Source organism: Echiichthys vipera (assembly GCF_963691815.1).
Source record: "Echiichthys vipera genome assembly, chromosome: 3".
Lineage (NCBI taxonomy): Eukaryota > Metazoa > Chordata > Actinopteri > Perciformes > Trachinidae > Echiichthys > Echiichthys vipera.
Window position 1 is genome coordinate 25,007,077 of NC_139828.1, and position 22,577 is coordinate 25,029,653.

At 39.2% G+C, this 22,577-nt stretch overlaps 2 protein-coding genes across 2 annotated transcripts; one reads left to right on the forward strand and one right to left on the reverse strand.

Annotated features, from left to right (window-relative positions):
• Positions 1-7,915: 7,915 nt before the first annotated feature.
• On the reverse strand, positions 7,916-13,329 carry spata18 (spermatogenesis associated 18; the record flags this gene model as incomplete). Its single annotated transcript, XM_083940218.1, has 12 exons — positions 7,916-7,972; positions 8,260-8,322; positions 8,417-8,540; positions 9,313-9,488; positions 9,595-9,753; positions 9,864-10,095; positions 10,189-10,323; positions 10,422-10,517; positions 10,673-10,791; positions 11,323-11,438; positions 11,864-11,969; positions 13,243-13,329. The coding sequence occupies 12 exons, from the start codon at positions 13,327-13,329 to the stop codon at positions 7,916-7,918; spliced, it is 1,470 nt and encodes a 489-aa protein (XP_083796344.1).
• A 1,303-nt stretch (positions 13,330-14,632) lies between these two features.
• On the forward strand, positions 14,633-19,002 carry sgcb (sarcoglycan, beta (dystrophin-associated glycoprotein)). Its single transcript, XM_083911254.1, has 6 exons — positions 14,633-14,668; positions 15,836-16,045; positions 16,176-16,361; positions 16,457-16,648; positions 17,421-17,552; positions 17,712-19,002. The coding sequence occupies exons 1-6, from the start codon at positions 14,654-14,656 to the stop codon at positions 17,910-17,912; spliced, it is 936 nt and encodes a 311-aa protein (XP_083767380.1). The 5' UTR covers positions 14,633-14,653; the 3' UTR covers positions 17,913-19,002.
• The last annotated feature ends 3,575 nt before the right edge of the window (positions 19,003-22,577 follow it).

Consider the following 22,577-nt stretch of genomic DNA (forward strand, 5'->3'; position numbering starts at 1 on the left):
CCGATTTTAATGTTATTCAACATAGACTTTATAATTAGACTTGACACTGGTCCTAAGATGCTGCAAAATGAGGCTCGCAAATTCTTAGAAAAGATTGACCTTCCAACAACCACCTTTCAGGGTTCATACATTTTCAGAGCTGACAACTGTCTGTTACACGGGGAGAAACCATCATCTGAAGATCCTTGTCAGTCAAAAGGAAATCATTTTATGCTCAGATTTATTCATATAATACAAGATGTTGTAACCATGCTGAAGCTATTGAATGATCCGAGCGTCAAATCTCTGATAGCAAATATTCATAACCTGAGACATACAAGGCTTATATCTTATATAGGAAAGGTTGCTGCCCATGAAAATGGCAAGTGAATAATAGAGATGTGTCACTGTCCTTGCACATTGGTTCCAACTAGCAGCACATTTTAGTTTGTACTGACACGTGTCAGTGCCCTGATTGTCACATGATTGAGCGCTTCTTAGCAATAAAAGTGAAAAGATCAGGACGTTCTAAATGGCAATGAGAATTTTTTTTATATTTAGGTGACCATGAAGCGAAGCTCCTGGAGCCCGTTTTTGTTCTCATTCTTTTCCTTTCTTTCTTTCTTTTTTAATTTACGCTCAAGGTGACCTGTAACAACGTAGTTTACTTTTTTGCAATTATCTCTGAAAAATGCTTGGCTTAGAGTCAAAATTCTCGCAATTCATCTGCATCTTTTCTCCAATGCTCTAAATTAGAGACCGACAAAAACACCCAAGTTTTGCACCGGTGATGTGATTGTCTCAACAGGTGTGTGAAAACATGTTTCCCCAGTGCTGCATTAAGAAAGTCATCTTCCTTGTGGATGCAGAGGTCCAGGCATTGAATCCCATGTGACCAAGGTCTTCTTGCCAACAATGTGACAATTTATGTGTGATATGTTTTCAGATGCCCATTGAGTGCAATCTGCTTGGATCCCAAGCATTGTAGCTTACGCCTATATAATGCTAATTATTTATTTGTTTTATTTTTACAGTATTATTATTATTTATATATTTTTATAGAATATAGCCTCCAATATTTACATTTATAAATAATAATTAGAATCACAACATGGTTACATAATGCAGAATGTTTAAGACACCTAAGGACACACATAGTAGGCCTTGTGTATTGTCATGCAGCTGAAATCAGCAAATGATGGCAACAGACTGATACATAGACAGAGAATTATGTTTTGCAGCTTTCCCCTGATCCTGAAATATTTTTTTCTACAGTCTTGAGATTCAGAGCGATCAAGACAATTCATAGAAATGTATTAACCTTTGATTGCCTAATACATTTTATTACAATGTTTATTTTCTTCATCACACAAGAAGAGTACATCTCCTCCAACCATATTATCTTCCTTGTTACTTCCCATTACTTTTTCTACACCACCAAATCAGCTTTGGCTCTTCCCCTGGTTCATTAATCAAAGACTGCTGATGATGCGGATGACTTTTGTTTTGGTCAAAAGGAGCTACCACAGTCCTCCTACAGGTCATAGAGAAGACATTTTTACTCTTGTGTTTTGATACACTTTCCTTTTTTAGAAAAATCTGTCTGTCTTTTAACTGTTGGGTAACACAAAGAGGCATGTGGTAGGAGAGAAGCACTGAACGTCCCCACAGGGTCCTGTGTTGATTCAGGGGCCCCAGGCAGACAGGCATGCATATATCACAGGAGATCAGCTGGGAAATGTTTGTCCCACTATAATCCCATATAAAGTATTTAACATTAACTCAAAATGATTACATGGTTACATGTTAATGCATCCATTAAATTCATTTATACTAACATTCTGCAAGTAGGTCTATTTTTTTTTAACTTTAAAGTCATTAATACTATACTCAGTCAAGGATCTGACTACTTTTTCCACATTTCATGTAAGAAACTAAATTATAGTGTTGAACTGCCATCTAGTGGTGACATTTCATTACTGTTAATAAGAATTGTATCATTCGACACATTTCTGCAAGGCATGAGATTCAAATGTCTGATGTTATCCTGTCTCACATTTGATCATCCATGATTAAACGCAAACAAGTCAAATAATTCATCAATCAAAATGTCATCTCTTTGACATCTCACTGTAGTTCTAATTGTTCTGTCTCATTTTCTAAAGCTATGCTTTGCCCGGATGACAGTCTCGTGTCTACACATCTGTTTGTGTGAGACAGAAATAGACAAAAGACATGGTAGAATGTTCAGCCTGTGTAAGTGAAGCTGTAAAGACTCAGCGCCCGTGGGGGTCAAACCACAGTCACAAGAAAGTTTCCATTTATTTAATAGTTGTACATGTTCTCTGTGAGGCTGTTGTTCTTCCAGCTTTCAAGTCTTTCTTTCGTTTTTCTTTTCCCCAACCTCCCCGGTGTTCCATTCCTCCAACCCTGTTCAGGGTGGGGGTGTTCGGTGCCGAGGCCGGTCACACACGAGTTTGGCGCCAGGTTTGATCGCCTGTTTCCGTGAGAGTATCAAATCTTCGCTAAGTGTAACAAGCCCCAGTGGAGCAGTAACCTTCGAAACTCACACCTGCATCCATGGCATTCTGCCCTGCCAGTGTTACTCTGTAATGTAAATGGATGGCTGTTATTCGCATTAATCACATCATCCAGATGTGTTTTTACATGGAGCATTCCAGCATCCAGACGGGGCTCCCTTCTGAGGACAAGGAGCAGGTTACGTTCAGCACAGTGCACCTCCTGGAAAAGCTAACCAAGTAATTAAAGCACAGATTGACATCTCTTCTTAGCAGCTGTGAGATCTATCTGAAATGTAAATAGATTTCTCTTTGCCAAGCAGAGCGAAGCCTTCAAATCGCATTGACATCTAGTTGATCTCCTCCCTCCTCGACAAAAAAGAGAAAAGGTTTTGAAAGCCTCTGAGGCTTTAATGACGTGTTGAAAACAATTCTGTGGAAAATCACGAACCAAATCACCTTTCCCTGGGCTCTGCTTTTGTGTCGCTGCTCTTTCATGATCATGAAAGGCAGGGCACATGATTACCAGACCAGTTCTGGACTGCTTGTTAGATGAATGTTACTGTTTGAACAGAGCTTTTCTGCACTCAAAATGACCATGGAGGCGTTTAATCTACAACTAACGTCTGCTGATGTCAGGAAAATCATAAGATCATTAACACATGCGTCAACTTTTGGAAGAAACTGAATATTCTGAGGTCATGTCTAGATGGTAACCCAAGATTTGTGAAAGTCTCACAAGATGCTTGAGGTTAGGCAATGACCTTGAATGGTTAGGGTTAGAGGGTTGAGGTTAGGCAATGACCTTGAATGGTTAAGGTCAGGAGAGGTCGTTGGACGGGGAGTCTCGTGAGAGTTTTTGCTAATTTTCACAGATCTGGGGTTACCATCTAGACACGACCCTATTCTGAAGAGAGCATATCAAATCATATTCTTAATCGACCATTGCCTGTGATAGCCCAGATGTGCAACGGATGACAGAGCAAGAAGAGGAAATGGGTTGGATAAATGTCTGCATTGGGAAAAAGAGAGTCCAGGTTCTAAGTCGTTTTTCTTTATTTGATACGTTAGTCGTCATAGAGAAGGGAAGGAAGTACTTATCCGTGGTATCTCTGGCAGAGGAATTGTTCACTTGATGTCTGATTTCACTGGAACTGAGAAGATCAGTAGTCACGCATCAGTGGTTGCTCCTCAGCACCCATGGGCCAATGCCTGCAGCCATCCCTTGCTATGACCTCACTTACTCGTCAGTGCCAAGGAAATCGCCCCTGGGGTGATCCAGCAGGAATGAGAATGGGAGTAAAGAGGGTGGGGTCGTGTTGTCCGTGTGGTGCACTTACAGTCACAAACAACACTGCACTGACGTATGTAGCCACAGTCATGAGTGCAATGTTTTTGTCTCTACTTCTTTTTGTCCCTCCAGTCATAAATCGTGAGGTCCTCCTGTGCAGAACCTGCATCCTGCTCCACTCCAGATGTGTTTAACAGCCTCTCTGGGCCACAGGCTGCACTGCCTCTCTTGGAGATTCAGAGGCCTTGTCGACTCAGCAGTGGCTCATTGACCCCTCTGTTGAATTTTGACTTCATTAGAGGAAAGATCTGCACTCACAGCCTGGGGTGACTGGTGATAAGCATCCTTGCTAAGTAGTTGTTTGCAAAGAACGACCTCTTTTTTGCCATTCCCACCCATCTGTGTTTTTGTATCCTCTGCCTTGATTTCTTTATTCCCTTTATTTTTATTTTACCTTTGATTTACGCGTTGCATCTTGGTCACCCATAACGATGTCATCGTGTACTGTGATATACAGCCCCATTAATATCGCCCCTCTGGTCTGCCTGTGGGATCAGGGCGGGTACTCATCATGCTCAAGCTCCAGAAACTCAAATCTTGCCAGCATTGAGCACATTAAAACGTCCAGAGGAAACATCACACGGTCCAGCAGCATTGAGTCAGGCTTCTACCAACAATGGTGGATCTGCAGCTCTTAAGCCTGTTTAGGGTGAGTTCCAGCTACTTTCTTTCTGGTTTGGGCCACGAATTAAGATTTCACTCGACACCTGCTGAATCCTGGTCTCTCTGGTCGCAGAGAAAACAGTTGGTTTCATCATTTTGCTACCAGAAGACGGCAAGAAGATTAATTCTCTCTCTCTCTCTCTCTGTCTCTCTCTCTCTGTCAAATAAAAAGACTTTGTCTGTGGTGAGTATTGAGTGCCATGATGGCTAGAAAAGTGCTTTATTGCATTTGGGCCCATAGAAGACACAGGGTACAACCATTTTTGATCTTCTCTCTCATCTCCATCCATCCACAGTCTGCAGTCGTTCAGTCCATGACCACAGTTGACCACAACACACCTGAGTAAATAACCCCCACACCAGGCTCACAGAAGGACAACAGAGCTGAGACAGTCTACAGGCTCCTTCCCAGTTGTATCATGGTAGCAGGACCTGGCCTGTGTCCCAGGAGCCAGGACCTCTCTGAACCGCTGCAGATCAGACAAGAAGCTCATTGTGTTGGTGTGATGAGGAGGCAAGGCGGAAGTTTCCATGACATGGGTTTCTGCATACTCCACATGTTTCTTTTCCGAATATATTCTCCAAGTCTTCCAGTAGTGCTACTGTAATTCAGGGGTTAACAAAGGATTTTTTGTACTTTTGTGAGGATAAACTTGAATTCTTTAACTTGTATATAAGTTAGTGTGGGGTTTATGTTTACACTGCAGTGTCACTGAAATCACAACACATAGTTGTGTCCTCTTTGTGGGTAAAGAGATAAGATGATAAACTATGCAGTACTCAACATTTAGGATACTTTGTTCTTGACACAAATCCATGCAGCATCCTCTGATGTGGGATTCTAATGAAGCTACAAAACCTGCAGCACAGACAAGTACTGTTCAACTGAGCCTTTTCAAAAGTAGTAGTACAATTTTCATCAAGTTCACTAAACAACTTGACTTTTCTTCTCAATAATCCTGGACAGCATTAAATTGACAGCAAATGTATGATTTTAGGTATCATATATGGTTTGAAGAGCCGGCAGTATAATGAGCTTGCCTGGTGAGGCAGGCGGGTGCAGGACTGGGCAATGCCTGGAGACCTAATTAGGCGGCTGAGAATACTGATACAATTTATGAAGACATCCCCACTGGAATGTTGCTGCTGGGATTTCTGCAAGAAACTCACTCAAATGTAAATACACTGGTGCACTCGAATGGGTGATGCCCAATGGCCAAGATAGTTATTCACATTTTTTTAAAAGTCCTCCAACAGGAAGTTATATATCTGTTGTTTGCTGCTGTTAGATGTCTTGCTGTATTTTTGGGGTGGTGTATTATAATAATAATATTAATAATAATAATAATAATAATGATAATAATAATAATAATAATAATAACAATAAATGATTTTTTTTTTGCACTTTTCATAAAATAAAATGCAACCCAAGGTGCTTTACAATAAGGGGCAAATAATGTATGAAACTGGTATAGAATGCCATAATTAATGGAAAATAAAACTTTATAATAATAATAAAAAATTAGATGAAATAGAATACATAAAATGCATAACATAAGATGGAAAACTACAACCAACTGAATGATAATAATAGAAATAAAGTTACAAAAAATGAGTAGCCATATTTTCAGCATGCCAGTCTCTTCTACTCTGTTCTCACCTTTTTCCCCCCTACATTTTTAAGATGAAAATTCAAGCGCACTTTCTACCAAATACTATCAGTGATAGCATATAATATAGGCCTGATGTATGTTATATGTTTGGTAAAATAACTACCTATTCAGAAAGTTAAGCTGCAGAGAGTCCTGAATCCTCTGGCGCGGGCTTTCTTGATGGAGTAGCAGCACCATCTATCGTTAAAACAGAGTTGAAGTAACACTGGGATGTCAGAAAATGTAAATTGGGGGAATTATTGAGCCTATCATGGAAATATAAGTACAGTGGAATCCTTTGAGAGCCCAAAATACACAAGAGAACAGCATTCATTATTTAAAAAAATAGGTTTTGCAATGAATGTGCTCCTGCAATACTAAACAGTCTTATTGCATTACTGTGCCAATCCAATATTGGCACAATATTGGCATGGAGTATAGACCTTTTCAAAGTTGTAAACATTAACATTCTAAATGTGTCCAAGTTTGACTCCTGTTGCAGTGACTGTGGATGACATCAGCTGACAGGAAGTTAACAAGGACCGAGGGTGTCGCCTAGCAATGGAATTCTGTTGAAAAGGTCTATATATTGTATAGCTAGTATAATGTTAAGTATCATTTGGCTGATGGACATTCATGTTTTATTTTTTTGGTAAGTAAATAGGTCATTCTAAACAGTGTTTGAAATACAATAAAAACAATAGTCAATAAACAAAAGACAAAACTGAACACGAGTTGGAAACTAAAGCTTTGTCATTTATTTATTGTTTTAAAAAGCAATCATAAAAGGCACAGTCAAATAATATATTTATCACACAACACCAATCAAATCATAGTGAAATCATTGGAATTCCTACATATTGACTATATTTCCAAGCCATTAAACAGCAAGTGAAGGACAGCACTACTGGATATGATTAGGTAAGTCGTGATATCAAGTCAATTGTAAATGAGAAAAACATAAATAAATAGAGCTGTCATATTGAATTCATACAGACATTTCTGCAAAAACAACTCTTCTTTTCTAATAACCAACACTAGGGAAAATCTAATTGAAAAAAATATTTTAAACGCAAAACCATCTCGAGTTATTCAGGTCATAAACCTGTCGTGTTATGTTAAATGTTCTTAAACCTCATTTCAGCGTGTCTGACTTTGTCTCAAAGAAATGCCCAGAATACAAAACAATAGCACCAAAATAAAAAAAGAAGTAAAAAAACACAGCAACCACTGACACTAAACATCAAAATGACCATTCTGAATCACCCAACTACTGGATGAGTTGAAGTTAGCACTGGTCTTAGCACCATGTTGTATGTCCTAAAGTTCGCCTGAAGAATTCTGCTACATAGACTTTTGGTAAAAAAGTAAAGAGGAGTAAAGGTTAACTATGCTTCTAAGCTCTGACTAAGAAAGTGCTTCTGTGCAGGTCTAGTTTTCCCCTGAAAAATGCACTTTTAGGTTTCTGATGATCACTAAAATACTGTTAGTATTATCTATCTCAGCGTGAATATAGTCAAGACAACTTTTCGGTTAGCTGCCAGACCATTTTTGCTTGATCTACATTGTACTGACTTCTACTTACCGTCAACATCCAATTAAACTTCCCTTCAACAATGTAAACTGAGCAACCTTTATTATTTAAAGATTTCATTGCTGTATTTGGTGGATGCATAAGTGAAACCGTAGATATGAAAATACTTCAAACTTTATTTCACTGTCATGAAGTACAGCTAGAAATTCTTCAGAGTTCACAGGCGGCTAGCTGTGAGACGTTCAGGAGACAGGCTTCTTCTGCTGTTAAATGCCTAAAAAAACAAAAAAAGATAATATTGTTGATGATATTTACAAATACTGAGTCAAATTAAAAGAGAAAAAATCCAAACTAATAAAGCTTAGATTTAGAAGTACATACCCTTAAGGCCATGGGTGTGCATGCGTGTTGTTAAGTGAAAAGAGTGATAATTTGAGTTTAAATTGAATCATGAGTATCTGATCAATGCTATTCCCACCAAAAGGACACGACCCACGATGTGAACAACCCCAAATGGTGCCTGTGTATTTATTTGCATTGTCAAATATTATAGAGACTTACGAGACTGCGAGTTGGGCTGAGAGAGCGAGAGCGTACGGGGCTGGCACTCCTGCTTCTACTCCACTGCAAAAAGCACACACAACACCAGCAAACACATTACTCTCCAGAGCACATCTAAGTGCATCAAGATATTGTTGTAGTTTTCTGCAATCAGTACCAGAGCACCCCTTCTAGTCACAGCCTCGCCCTTCACCACCACAGCATCAACTTCCACCAATGCTGGCCACACATGGTACATCACCAGGGGAGCAGTGAACTCAGAGTCATAGCTGCGACGATACCTTTCAGACAAAGGAGGGGGAAAGAGTGAGGGAGAGCTCTGAGCATTTATCTGTGTGAGAGTGACATCTGCTGGTAGAGACAGTGAACAGCCTGAGAGGGATGCTGCAGATCATACGGTTGTGGTTTATAATAATTGTTTGGAAATGTAGCATGATACATTTCCTAAAAGGTCCCATATTGTTAAAAAAAATAGATACCATTTATTTGTTATTAAAAAGGAGGTGGAGATGCTATATGTTAATACTGTGAAAGTATCAGTATCTTTAAATGAGCCGTCAGGACTTCTGTAGTTGTGATGTCACAACTACACTATAGATGTATATATATTATGGCTGGGACTTTAACGAGTTAATTACGATTAATTATTACAGAAAAAATAACGCAATTAATCAAAATGTATTTTTGCATTCAGTGTGGAAGGTTGCTTATTGTGCTGTTACAGTCATTCCCCAGCAAGACTATGAAAGTACAGATGTGGAAGACCCTGAAACAGTGACCAATCACATCAGACTGGTCGTTTTCAGTAGTGGTCTAATAGAGACAGCCACTAAAACATAGGGTGACTCCATGTACATTCAGACAGACAGTGTTAAAAATAATGTGTTTTTGAACATTAAAACATGTAAACATGTTCTAGTAGAAACTAGTAGAAAATACAAGTATGAACCCTGAAATGACCACATAAGTCCCCTTTTATACTCTCTATAATTACAGTGCATCAGTTCAAGCCCTGACACAGAATTTAGACACAGTACTCTACGAAGGACTGACTTGATGTCGCTGTAAAGTTCTCCATCACTGGCAAAGGCCAAGTCAAGCGGCGGGTCCAGTGTCTGCATGGCAAACGCCACCCTGCATGTCTCCCTGATCAAGGCACTGATGAGGACAAAGTCCACCTCTGGCGGAAAAGAGATCCGAGGGTTCACATTCATGGCATTGATCACATCCTGGGTAGATGAAACACACAGACAGCTGCCCTTTTCAGCATCAAACTAGATTCATTTCTGCATAAATGCTGTGGAGAGGTGATGTGAGAGAAGTGTTTAGTCCTACATTGACGCTGGCCTGAACATCATAGAGGTCAAGGTTTCTGACGATGTAGTCCACAGCTGCATCCTCCAGACTTTCTAGCCCAAAGTGGGACGGGGACAATGTCTTTCTCACACGAAGCTTGAACTGACGGTAAGCCAATTTTGCTGTCTTAAAGGATTCCTGAGACATGATAACATGAAAAACACATTTTAAACAACTAAACAGTCCAAATAAACAGACTTCTGTTGTGCTCATCTCTACAGGTGGCTCTTAAATAATTACAGTCATACCATGACAGCAATGAAGATGATTTTCTGGACCATCTCTATGTCTACAATGTAGCGTCGAAGCAGGGTCTGGGCCTCCAGACGCTCCACAGCATACAGGTCGCTGAAGCGTGATACGAGGCGCGCGTAGCGGGAGGAGTTGGTGAGCTGAGCTCTGGTCGGAGACTCACTCCTCATGGGACTGGAAGAGCGACTGAGCCTCGGCAAGGGGCTGGGAGAACGACTTCGCACTAACCTGAGAGAGACGTAAAGAGGACAGTTGACACATTGCTCTGTGTAGTGGTCTCTGTGTGTGAACATACATACACATTTGCATGTGGTTATACACCTCTCCTGCAGCATGGCCTTCTCTGTACTGAGATAGGACACTTCATCTTTCAGCAAGCGCATCTGCCGCAGATGGTCATCATGAGTCTCCAGCTTCCTCTTATAAATCTCCACCTGTTCATGTGCGGATCGTAAACTGAAACACAGACACACTTCACATCAACAGAGGCGCATATACTGAATATTTCATTCGCAAACTAACATATTACGGCAATATTTGAGTGTACCACTCACTCTGCTTTCAGTTGCAATATTTCATCTTCAGTGGCTAGCAGAGTGGTTGCTGATTTGCTCTTTGTCTCATCCAGCTCCTTATGAGCATCGTCCAATCTAAGAAAACATCAAATAAAATATATATAATAATATGCGTCATTCCAGTACATGTAATTAAATTATATACACCCCCATGTCCAAATAAGTCTAAACATGAGCCATGCAGGTTGGGGTAGGAACTGTTGGCTCTACTTTGTCTGTCTTAGACTCACTCTGCTCTGACAGAGTCCAGCTGCAGGCGAGTAGAGCACAGCTGAGTGTCCATCTTCTGCATGTGACTGTCATGGGAGGCGGAGAGCTCCCTGATCCTCCTGTCCTTTTCCACTGAATCCTGAGAATAACAAAGGATGATACAGTACAAATGATACACTGGAGATCAAATTTAGAGAACAAAGTATAAATACTTGATTTATTCTGAAGCGCTGTTGTTTTTTTGTTCAGAATGTAACAGTATATCCACTGTGGCTATACCACTGCTGTACTAGCATGTTTTTTTAAATAACCAAGGCACTTCAACAAAAACCTTTATTTTGTGAAAAAAAACAGTGAGCAAAATTAGAGAAAAGTAACCATTGTGTCAGAAGAGAAGATTTAAACAGTGTTTCTTAGGACTATAGGGTTAAAAAATGAATAGGAAGTGTAGAGGCCACAGCTTTGAATGACTTCAGCACATCTGCACCCACAGGACATCACTGGTCAGAATTTAATAGTATATATGATTGTGTTTATGAGATAATAGAGGAAAATATTTTGAATGGGTTGAAAACATTTTCATGTATTTTCTAGCTATGGCGTAGTTTTACGCTGGATGACATTTTGATGGCTTTATTAATGAGACGTTCTTTGTTATTAATCCTATCACCTGGATGAGCTGTAGACTGGTGTCATCAGTGACCGAGGGCCTTGCCATTGAGAAACAGGTTCCAAGCCACGGCAGCAGGCGTGTTTTGAGAGTGTCCACTCCAGCATAGTGTCCACCTGAATCATGAAGGTGTGTTTAATAGCTCATGAGTGATTACAAACAATACTTGATACATCTTATGATACAACAGCAAATTTTTAAAAGTCCATTGCACATAAAATAAAAAAATAGGATAGGATATGATTTTTCCCCATTTTAAAAATAAGAAATTTACAACTTCCACACAGCTCTGGTATAGAAAAGTTCACTTAACACGCACCAACACACAGTTCATTTTTTCCCTTGTTGTTTTATGTGCAGAAAATCTGATTGTAGATCTGCTTTTATGTAGCTCTGGTACTGTTGATACTTTCGAAGGTGGATATCAAATCATTTTGGACACGTGGTATTGAAAGCATTGAAGACAACATTATGAGTGATTATAACCTGGTTAAATGGTGTAAATGAACACAATGTCCCATAGTGCAAATGTAAAGCTCACCTTCAGCAGCTGTGAGGTTAAGGATGGCGAACAGTTGTCCCTGGATCTTGGCGGTTAGTTCAATTAGCTCACAACATCTATTTAGATTTTGGTCACAGGAAATTACCTGGGAGGGTAAATGTGACACACAGTAGGTTAATGAACAGTGAACAAACCTTTGCTGTGTACAGCCAGACAAGTTCAGACACAAAGTGACAAGTACAGATACTATGACCATTGGGTCAAAAAATTTCTCACTCACAAATCAAAGGAAGAGTCTTCTATCAAATTCAATTCAATTCAATTCAATTTTATTTACAGTGCCAAATCAAAACAAAAGTTATCTCAGGACACTTTACAGACTAGGTATAGACCACACTCTATGACTTATTTATGATTTACATAGACCCAACAATTCCCCCGTAGAGTACGGTGACAACGAAAACCTTCCCTATAACAATGAGGAACGTCAGACAGACCCAGCAACAGGTTACTAGCTCCGTTTTGTTGTAACACAACTAAATGACCAATGCCATACACTGACTCTTTTGTGCACTTAAGGTATAACCTGCAAGAAAACATTTAAATTTTAGACAATTCACTTCAGGTTACACTGGAATAAGAGTTTCTGGTGTTGCCACCCAGAGGATTTCTACAGGAAGTTTTTTATTTTTTTTATTTGTGTAACAAAAATGAGAAAAAGGTTTAATTGTTTGGTAAGCATAAAAAACCCTTATAAAATCATCATAAATCAGTTTGCAAAATATTATAAAAGACATAGATACAGGTTTATAATAGCTTTTTTTGTTTTTATAATATAAGATTGACTTAATGTATTGTTTGCGTAGGTTTTCAAAAATGCAAAAAGTATGGTTTATGATTTGAAAATGTATGTAAAATGTATGTACATGTTAAAACGTATTTCTACAGGAAGTAACAGGACGTGAACCGGCCTCGGTGAAGTCTACGATCTCTGGAATACTCCAACCGTAGTCATGGCGACCGGCGTCCATAGCAACCAAACTCAACCGGGAAATCAATGTCACCGAAACAAGTGCATTCCTTTGCTGTATGCTTTTAAATAAGGGTTATTTCACGCATCATCCAAACCCGTGTGCTTCAACTTATCCATAATTAAAATAATAATAAAACACACCTACATTTTACGTGTGGTAGTGGAAAAAAAAATCCCCGGTCGACAGGGTTAGACTTAACAAAGCCAAGTATATGTTCTACAGGACTTAAACTTGAGATTTCAGGTGTACACAAGTGTAGCTCATTTAAACCACTAAGCTAATTCATGAGATAAGCGTGTGCAACAGATGCGACGGGCTGACCGAGGGCACTGCTGAAGTGCTTTGGTCAGATTTAGGTCAGGCATTACTTATTGATGAACTTACATGGTAGTCTCTGTGCCAGCTCTCCAGCTTGTCCTGTAAGACGCTGAAGGAGGATGTGTTGGTCAGTCTCCTTAACGTGTCGGCCATGTCCAACACTAATAGGCCTATACTCGGAGGTTTAAAAAATGCCCCAGGAGGAGGACAACAGCCGCCGGGGGTGTAGTAATCTCTATGGGGAGTGCAGTAAAAATTCCTGTCCTGGCAGCTTTCTCCACCTACGACACAGATGCCAAGCACCGCCTCAGTTGTAGCAACCACAGTGAGGAGACGAGCCGACAACCTGAAGCACTCAGTGTTTAGTAGCACGGTGATCTCTGTCACTCTTGTGCAGGTTCTGTTCTACGATATTGTAATGTCACACTGTCAAACGACACCAGAGTGAACCCCGGGGCTCAGTGACACAGATATGATGTTTTCTCCTAAGTGGCTGTGTTGGATCAAATCCGATTATCATACAGTGGGCCATTATAATTAATTACACGTGCGGGGAGTGTTGTTAGATCATTAGCATATTTAAAACCTTTTTAGAAATAGCTGTATGATCACAATGAGTGATTTTAGTTTAACCAAGAGCAGACTGCAGATAAGAGGCAGGCAACACAGCTACTATAGGCTCTTTGTTGTACGTTAGCCTATATTCAAAGTTTGCCCTGCAATAGTAATGACATTTAAACGAAATTAGTTCATTCAAATCCCTTAACAGCGACATTTTTAAAAACAGAAGGCCAGAATAAAAAAAGATCATAAAAGTTAAGCCACATATTATTATTAAGCCACGTATTTTATTATTTCAATCCATAGAGCCTACTGTCCAGATGTGATCTACAGTAATCACATAGGCCTACTCGAGATTTTCTTTTATTATGTTATCTAATATATTATATGTTTCCTATCATTGGTGATTTCATATACGCGTTAATGTGTTAATACCACTGAAATCAATGTTTTTTGCATTGCAGCAAAGTGTTTCGGGAAAATCAGATTCATTTGTTTACTGCACTTTGATCTAACAGTGAAATAATTCATTTTTTTTTTTTTTTTTTTGTTACTACTTACTCCTTCGACTGCATTTTTAATTCATAAAGAGAGCCTGCATGGTTCGGTTGTTGTGGGCCGCTTACCTATGGAAAATGTGAATGGACATATGTTCTATTTCAGGATCCTTCTGTCATTGGCTGGTTAAACTTGGACTGGACCATCTTTTATTGTCATAGAAACGGCTCTTTTTATGAGCGCGTTCAGTGCAAAAAAATGCCCCAGGTTTGTTCTCGTTCGTATTAGCATTAGCTGTTTATTCACTGATAAGTATCGTCCCGTCATAACTCGCTACATATTCATTTTTCGCCCTTCACCTCGCCTGTGTAAAGTGGTATGCTCCCTGTCATTCTGGAGCAGGAGAGGGAGGGTCAACATGGCGTCCGAACAGGTCCGTTATGTTCAATATTTGTTGTTTTTCTTGCATTTTACTCCATTTTTTGCTCAGGGGTTTGCTAAGAGGGCAATGATAAAGGTTCCAGAGTAACCTTAAGTAATAAATATAAGCGTACCGAACCTTATTGTCGGCCCTGTGCGCACTAAATACTGGCCTCCGCTTCGTTATTATAGCTAGCTTTATATAGAAATAAAAATGCTGTTATTGTAGCAGACCTTCCGTTTAACAGCAAAGTAATTGTGCTAATATAAAAGGCTTAGAAGCTGCATGACAATGAGACAGCCGAGTGTATCTTTATTTTACTGTTCAAATGAGTGCCGTTTATTTTTAGTCCTGCCACAGACAGGCAGTCGTGGGCTTTTAACTGAGATGCATTCCACCGCAGAGCACGAGAGGCAGTGGTGCTAAAGAGCAGCTAAACACTAAAGTTTGATATGGCTATGGACAATAAATGTTGCTTAATGGAGAAATTCATATACAGAGACAACAATCATTTGCGAATCTGAGCCAAAAAACACATCCTCTGTGTATAATTACACTGTGATTTTGAGGTATGGCAGTAAGATTGGAGGGGGAAATATGACTTGTAAGGAGATAGTTCTTTTTATGTGTAATTTCATCACTTAAAACTAATTACTGAATCAATATGGAACTCCTTACTTCAAAAAACTGTATGTTTTAGTGCAATGGTCTTCAACTATTCAAAGGCCAAGGACCTCTTAGCTGAAAGAGAGACAGAGCGGGGACCCCTTACTACATACTGTAGCCTATACACATACCTTTTTTACAATGCATAAAATACTAAGCTATTGAAATAATAATTAATGACATTCATACATTTAAACATCATGTTTTTATGTTAAACATATGCCTACATGTGGAAGGCACAGTCAGTACTTCATATAATTAACTGTGTAATGGCTACCTTACCTAAAGTTTCCTAAATTTACCAAAAAGCTGATTTATCTTTTTAATACTATGTTGGATTCATGTTAATGCATATTTTCATATTTGGAAGGAAAAGAAAAACTTTTCAAAAAGTGACCAAACTATATTTTTGTGGACCCCCTGGAGCAACTCTGATGACCTCCAGGGGTCCCGGACCTCCTGTTGAATATCTCTCTTTTAGTGTCATTCTTCAGAGACTGTTTTGCCTTCCAGGAGAGTTCCAATGGTCCCGTGAAGAAGTCCATGCGAGAGAAAGCAATAGAAAGACGTGGTATCAACAAGGAACACAACAGTAACTTCAAAGCAGGCTACGTACCCATAGAAGAAGAACGTCTTCATAAGACGGGGCTGAGAGGACGCAAGGGAAACATGGCTGTTTGCATCGTTGTCCTCCTCTTCCTCCTCGCATTAATTAACCTAATTGTGAGTTCTTCAAATGTACTTGTCTTGATTACAGTTTCCTGAAATGAGGTGAAGAGTTAACACAGACTCATTGATCACTACTTGTATGCATGAATCATGGTCTTTTGAAATCACCTCCCCTGTCTCTCAGATTACTCTGGTAATATGGACTGTGATCCGTATCGGTCCGAATGGGTGCGACAGTATGGAGTTCCATGAGACTGGCCTTCTGCGCTTCAAACAGAAGGCGGACATGGGCATTGTTCACCCACTGCACAAGAGCACAGTAGGAGGCCGCAAGGACCAGGACCTAGTCCTTGTCGGCAACAATAATCCAGTAAGAAACACAGAGTATTTTAAAAACATAAAAAATGACACCTTGTGTGCACACTTTTAGAACTCTTCTCTTTTATTTTATGTATGTCGTTTCAGGTTGTGTTCCAGCAAGGCACCACTAAGCTGAGCGTAGAGAAGGACAAGACCTCAGTTGTCAGTGATGTTGGGATATCCTTCACAGACCCTCGCACACAGGCCACATACTTCAGCACAGACTTTGAAAACCATGAGTTCCATTTGCCCAAAGGAGTCAAAGTTCTCAGTGTTAAAAAGGCTTCTACAGAAAGGGTGTGTATAATGCTAATAACAATAAAAAAAAACAATTATGGTAGTGTTTACTGTGCATAAAGACCCACAATGCTAAAATGAAATGTTGTAGATTAATATGTAAAGCAGTTAAAGTCCCCAGCAGCACAACAAACTTCATCAGTGTGAAGAAGTTTAGACTCAGGTAGAAATTTAGTTGAGTTTGAATTTAGTTCTGAACAAACATGACTGATTCTGGAGTATCTTCAGGGTAAGTACGAATGTCCCTGCGTGACCCAACCAAAGTCTAGACTGGGAATGTGAATATCCAGATAGATATGTCTGAGAGAATGGGAATGAAAAGCAGGTGTGCAAAGCTGATAAATACAGCTCCAAGAACACTCAAAGCTGTATTCCCCAACAGAGGTGTTTTTACAATGCCATAAAAATGCCTTAATATGAATATGGAGCAAATATTTTACCTGTGCATCTTTAATAAACATGAAATGATCTTTTTAAAAACTTGCTTACACTTTGTAATTTCATGATATTGCTAAACAGGTGTTACTGTCTTTGTTTTTGACTGTTGTGTGCGCCCATTCAATTGGAAGTACCTTTAGACACATATAAAGTTTTACGTATATTCATCTCTGTTAAAGATAATTCTGGTGTCCGCCTGTGCAGAGCATGGGCCTAATGTTACTACATTCAGTGTGTCTTTTTCCAATTTATTTATTTTTTTGTAAGGCTTTTGTATTGTTGCATTCACAGTTTGAATGGGTTTACCAATCTCATGCTTTGTCTCGGATTTTAGATCACCAGTAGTGCAGCATCTGACCTGAACATCAAAGGGGACAGCAAGGCCATCATTCGTGGAAATGAGGGCGTCAACATCATGGGCCGGACTGTGGAGTTCAAAATGGGCGGAGGCATTGAGCTCAGGGCTGTAAGTAGGGAGGGTAACAATATGACTTGATGAGTGACAGCGGAGTTGACGAGTGCATGTTTTACAAAATCCCCCAAATGTTGTCTTTTAAAATGAAGGTTTTGCTAACTCTTTAAACGTGAGGATAGATGGGTTATTTCTGTTTTTTTTTCTTTGCAGGAGAACAGCATCGTCCTCAATGGATCAGTTATGTTCAATGCTACACGCATCCCTAATTCTGCAGGAGACGTGTATTTCGATGAAGGCATGGAAAGGTACAAGCTCTGCATGTGTGAAGATGGGACTCTGTTCCGCGTGCAGGTGACATATCCCAACATGGGCTGCCAGACTTCAGATAACCCATGTAGAAAAGCTCACTAGGAGATCTGACTGAAGTTTTGCTTTTACATCTCCCTACAGTCTGTCATCACTGAAATCAGATTACAAATTTGCATATCTGTAAAAAGATTCTATGGGACATTCATCATGACATGCACATAATAATACCTCTGCAGTTCCCCCAACAAATTCTGTATTCCTCATTGTGTTTGCCAAACGGGAATTGTGTTACAGATCATTGTCACTTGGCCAAAGATAGGAACATGTAAGTGCTGAAGTATTTTTATTGTTCCGCAGGTGTGCCAACTTAATCTAAAAATGTATAATGCCATATCGGTACATAACACTCCTAGATCAACATCATACTGTGCTTTGCACTATCCACCAATAGGAATTAGAAGCTACAGTATTTACTTTTTGCCTTACCGTCCAGTATTATACAAACTTTATAGAGGTTGTATAAGATTTAGTTTGCTCTTTTGTTCATTGTTTCTGGCAGCTTTGTTTGATGTTGGTCTTTATTATGTTCACTGACAAGTGTGAGACACTACATGAATATATTGGATGGTAATAAATCTGGGGTAAACTGTAAAACATGAGATACATTTTAAGTCACCCAGTGATGCTAAAGCAGAGTAGATCTCTTTCTTGGACTGTCTATCATGCATGTGCCAATGGATTAACAAGGGATGATATAGAATCATATTTATGTCAAATTCAAATTTTGTTGCAAGACCTTTTTTATAAAGCAAAATAATACAATACTGAAAACCAGAGTTTGTGCACAAGTTATGGTACAGATGACTGCAAATCTCTTTAAATGTTGATGAACGCCAGGAAGGAAGTCAGTAGTGTGGTTTGAAGCCTATATTGAGTGGTTTGAAATTTGTGCAATATAGTATAAAATATTTGACTTTCATTTTGCTTTGGATTGTCTTGTCTGTTTTATAAAAGTGCCAATGTTGAAATGTCATGAAGTAGTTGTTTCTCAGAGCATTACAAGCCTGATGCCTGTTGTCAGAGTGTTTTTGATCAACTAAATGAAAAAAAGAAGAAAGGCAATCAACCTTATTTGAAAAAAATGTCCAACAGTTCATTGCTGTGGTTGTTTCAATAAAGAAACATGTTGCTATGTGAAACTTCTTATCATTATTTTCCGGAAACTCTTTACATGGTGATTACATGGTCATTTAAAACCATAAAAGAATATTGTTTGTTATCTAATGGAATGTACGCCAGGGCATGGTTCTTCTTGCCATAAACCTTCAGGATCATAGGTACGTATCTAACATATAAAGAGGAAAACAATAGCAGTAAGACATTAACTAGACATGTAAATGATTGAATGAATCACTGAGAGACGTCTTTGAGGTTGGTGCATGTTAAGCTCGACGCAGCAAAAATACTCTTCAGACTTTGATCAGAACTGCTGAAGACAGTCAAGCATTTCGGGTGTGAAAAAAGACAGTCACCGGTTTTCCTGTCAGCTTGGCAAAGACTGGACACAAAGGTGAGTTTGATGTTTTTCACTTATCTGCTTTCTATATTTTTGTACACCATGGACTTCTTTAAAAGGGGAACTACGCCCATTTTCAATATTCATACATGATATTCCTGTGGTCTAACACAGTCCAAGAGTAGTATTTAACATTTACAACTTTCTCCCAAATCCAAAAACTAGAGCGGCAAAACTCATATTTTTAATATGGTCAAGTATTAAGTGTGGAGCTGCTCCAGAGACAATTAATTGTGAAATATGTTATAGATGACAGAGCACCCAGGGGAATGTTCTGAGTATATGGAAACTTTTTCTGTTACACAACTGACAACACTACAATAGAATCCAGCTCATTTGGGTATAAAAAAAAACTAAACAAACAAAATCAGTTTCACTGCTCTACACTTTATACTTGATGACATAAGTTTGAGACTTCTCTAGTTTCTGACTTTGACAGAGAGCTGCTCATGTTCACTAATATCGACTGAACTTTTATCAGTTGTGGAAATAACACATTGGAATTCTCAATTTAGGTGGTGTTCCCCTTTAATTACGTCAATGTTTTGCATTTGATCTTATGGTATTTAGTGATTTTAACATTGATTATACAAAGATCTCTGCTGGATCTCAATTTTCTTTTGGAATGAAGCTCTGACATATCATCCCTGCTGTATCTCAGGACAGGTTGTGATGGCAGTGGCACAGGGACCGTTCCTGGCTGCTGTGCTGCTCCTCATCTCCTCTGGGCTCCATTGCTCCTCTCCCTCACCAGCCTGTCCAGAGGCCTGCACCTGTCAGAGAGCTGCCCTGTTTAATTGTTCCTCCTCTGGCCTTTTCTCAGTGCCGAAACACATCCAAGACTCTGTCACTGAGCTGGACCTGTCTCATAACCTCGTCAGCTCTGTAACATTCGACCGACCACATCACTTCAGGGATGTATGGCTGGGAAACAACAGTATCACACACTTGTCTCTCTGCATAGAGAGAAACCTTGGAAGCCGTTATGTCAGAGGTAGACATCTACATCACTTGAGACCTTGGAGAGGACGGAGATGTGTATCTTGGGCCCCCAACCTGCAGCTGCTATCTGTTGAGAGGAATCAGCTGAAGCAACTCCCACAGGGTGAGTCAGTGTAATATAGTAACACACCCATATATAAAACACTGTCACAGCACATGAACAACAGTAGTCATACATACATTTTTTTACATCGTTGGCAAAAATAAAAGTACTCAGTCAGAATTTCCCTTGTTAATATTTCAATGTCATATTACTGGATCAGTATTTTTTAATGTGTTATATAAGCAGACTTTAATGCTGTCGGTTGGCTGTGTTGGTCAAGATGAAGCTAATTTAATTACTTTATAAATGTCTGGGTAGTTAAATCTATAACCGCTATATAATATTTGCAAACTGTTCATATGTTTTTTTATGTAAAATCTTAATCTGAAATTTCTGTTCAGCCGATATAGTTGAATAAAAAGTACACATTTCCCACAGAAATGTAATGGAATGTGAGTATAATTGAATACAGTAATGCTAACTCAGTTCTCAAAGTACAACACTGTACTAAAGCACTCGAGTAAGTGTACACAGCTACTTTCCAAAACTTGTCAACACACATACTCAAACATACACATAAAAATCTGTATAATTAAATCCTACTGTTCATTACAACACACAAAACTAAAAATATTTCCCATTAATATCAATAGAACTGCCAACAGATGCGTAAGAACTTATACTACAGACTTTAATTATCTTCAGTAAAGTTTTCACAATAAGGCATATCTTATAATGACTTAAAGGCTTCACCCAATATGTTTGAAGGCTATATAGTTACATGTCTTTTGTCTGGGCGTGTACCCTTGCTTTACCTATTGTATCACTAAGGTGATAAACATACCCTTAAAGGTCACATATTGTAAAAAAAAAGTGAGATACCATGTCTTTTTTATTATAAAGCAGGTCGTGGTTTTATAAAAAATACTTTGAAAGTGTCAAAATGCTCAATCCACAGAGAAATGCACACAATTGTATTCAGAAACTGTGTCTTTAAAAGAGCCGTCAGGACTTCTGTACGGTGGTGATGTCACACCTATGCTAGGGACCTTTTCAAAGATGTAAACAAAACAAGTTTGATTCCTGTTGCAGTGAATGTGAATGAGATCAGTCGACAGGAAGTTAACAAGGACCAAGGCTCCAAAAAGGTCTATAGTTAGACAGTGGTTAGGGCACTGCTTTTCAGCCTTGTAGCCAATTTATTCCAGTGGTCACTCGTGGTACTGCAGCCCAAAAAGCATTTTTCTCCATGGGCTGCCACAGTAAAAGAGATGTCTGTAAAACTGTTGACAGGATACCTCCAACTGCAAACCCGGCTGATTATGACTCTTTCTATTGTGAAATTTTAATCCATGGACTTTTTATATTTGTAAAACTTTCTTTCCGCCCAGAAAAGCGACTTAAAAACCTGTGACATCATCCCAATGTAAAGTCTAGGAGTCACGGGCCAGCAGGAAAAACACTATTGCACATATTCATTTGGCTGGATTTCACAGAAGTAAACCTGGAAGCCCATAACGTTTTTGGCATATGTTCCAAGTGAGCATTTCTCATTGGAATGAATAGGGCACCATTTTCAGTCCGGCATACTGGTCTCATAATACAGCATGGTGCCGTCACAGTCATTCCTCAGCTGCAATGATGATGCAGAGATTGCAAGTATTGGAAATTCTGACCAATCAGAGCAGACTGTGCATTGTTGGGAGGAGGGCTTAAGGAGACAAGCGCTAAAACAGAGCGTTTCAGACAGAGGGGGAAATACAGCTCTTTTTTTTTTTAAACAACTAAGCACATACACATGTTCCAGTAGTAATCCATAATATAAATATGAACCTAAAATTGACCATGGTATGGGTCCTCAACTGAATACATGTCCCATGACTTTAACTTTTGTGGCAGAACTTTTTTGGGGTTCTTTCCTGTCCCATTAACCATCTCATGCATTTGATCATGTAAACTACTCATGCATGTCACTTTTTGTAAAGCATGTGTTTGTGATAGATTAAGGATTATGCCTCTGATAGTAAAATTGCACAATCGAAGCTATGCCCACCTTTAACTGCCCTCTGGAGTGTTGTTGAGAGATGTATGAGTCAGACCTGAAAGGTAAAGCCACCCCGAGGCATTTCGTTTACCACATTCTGCC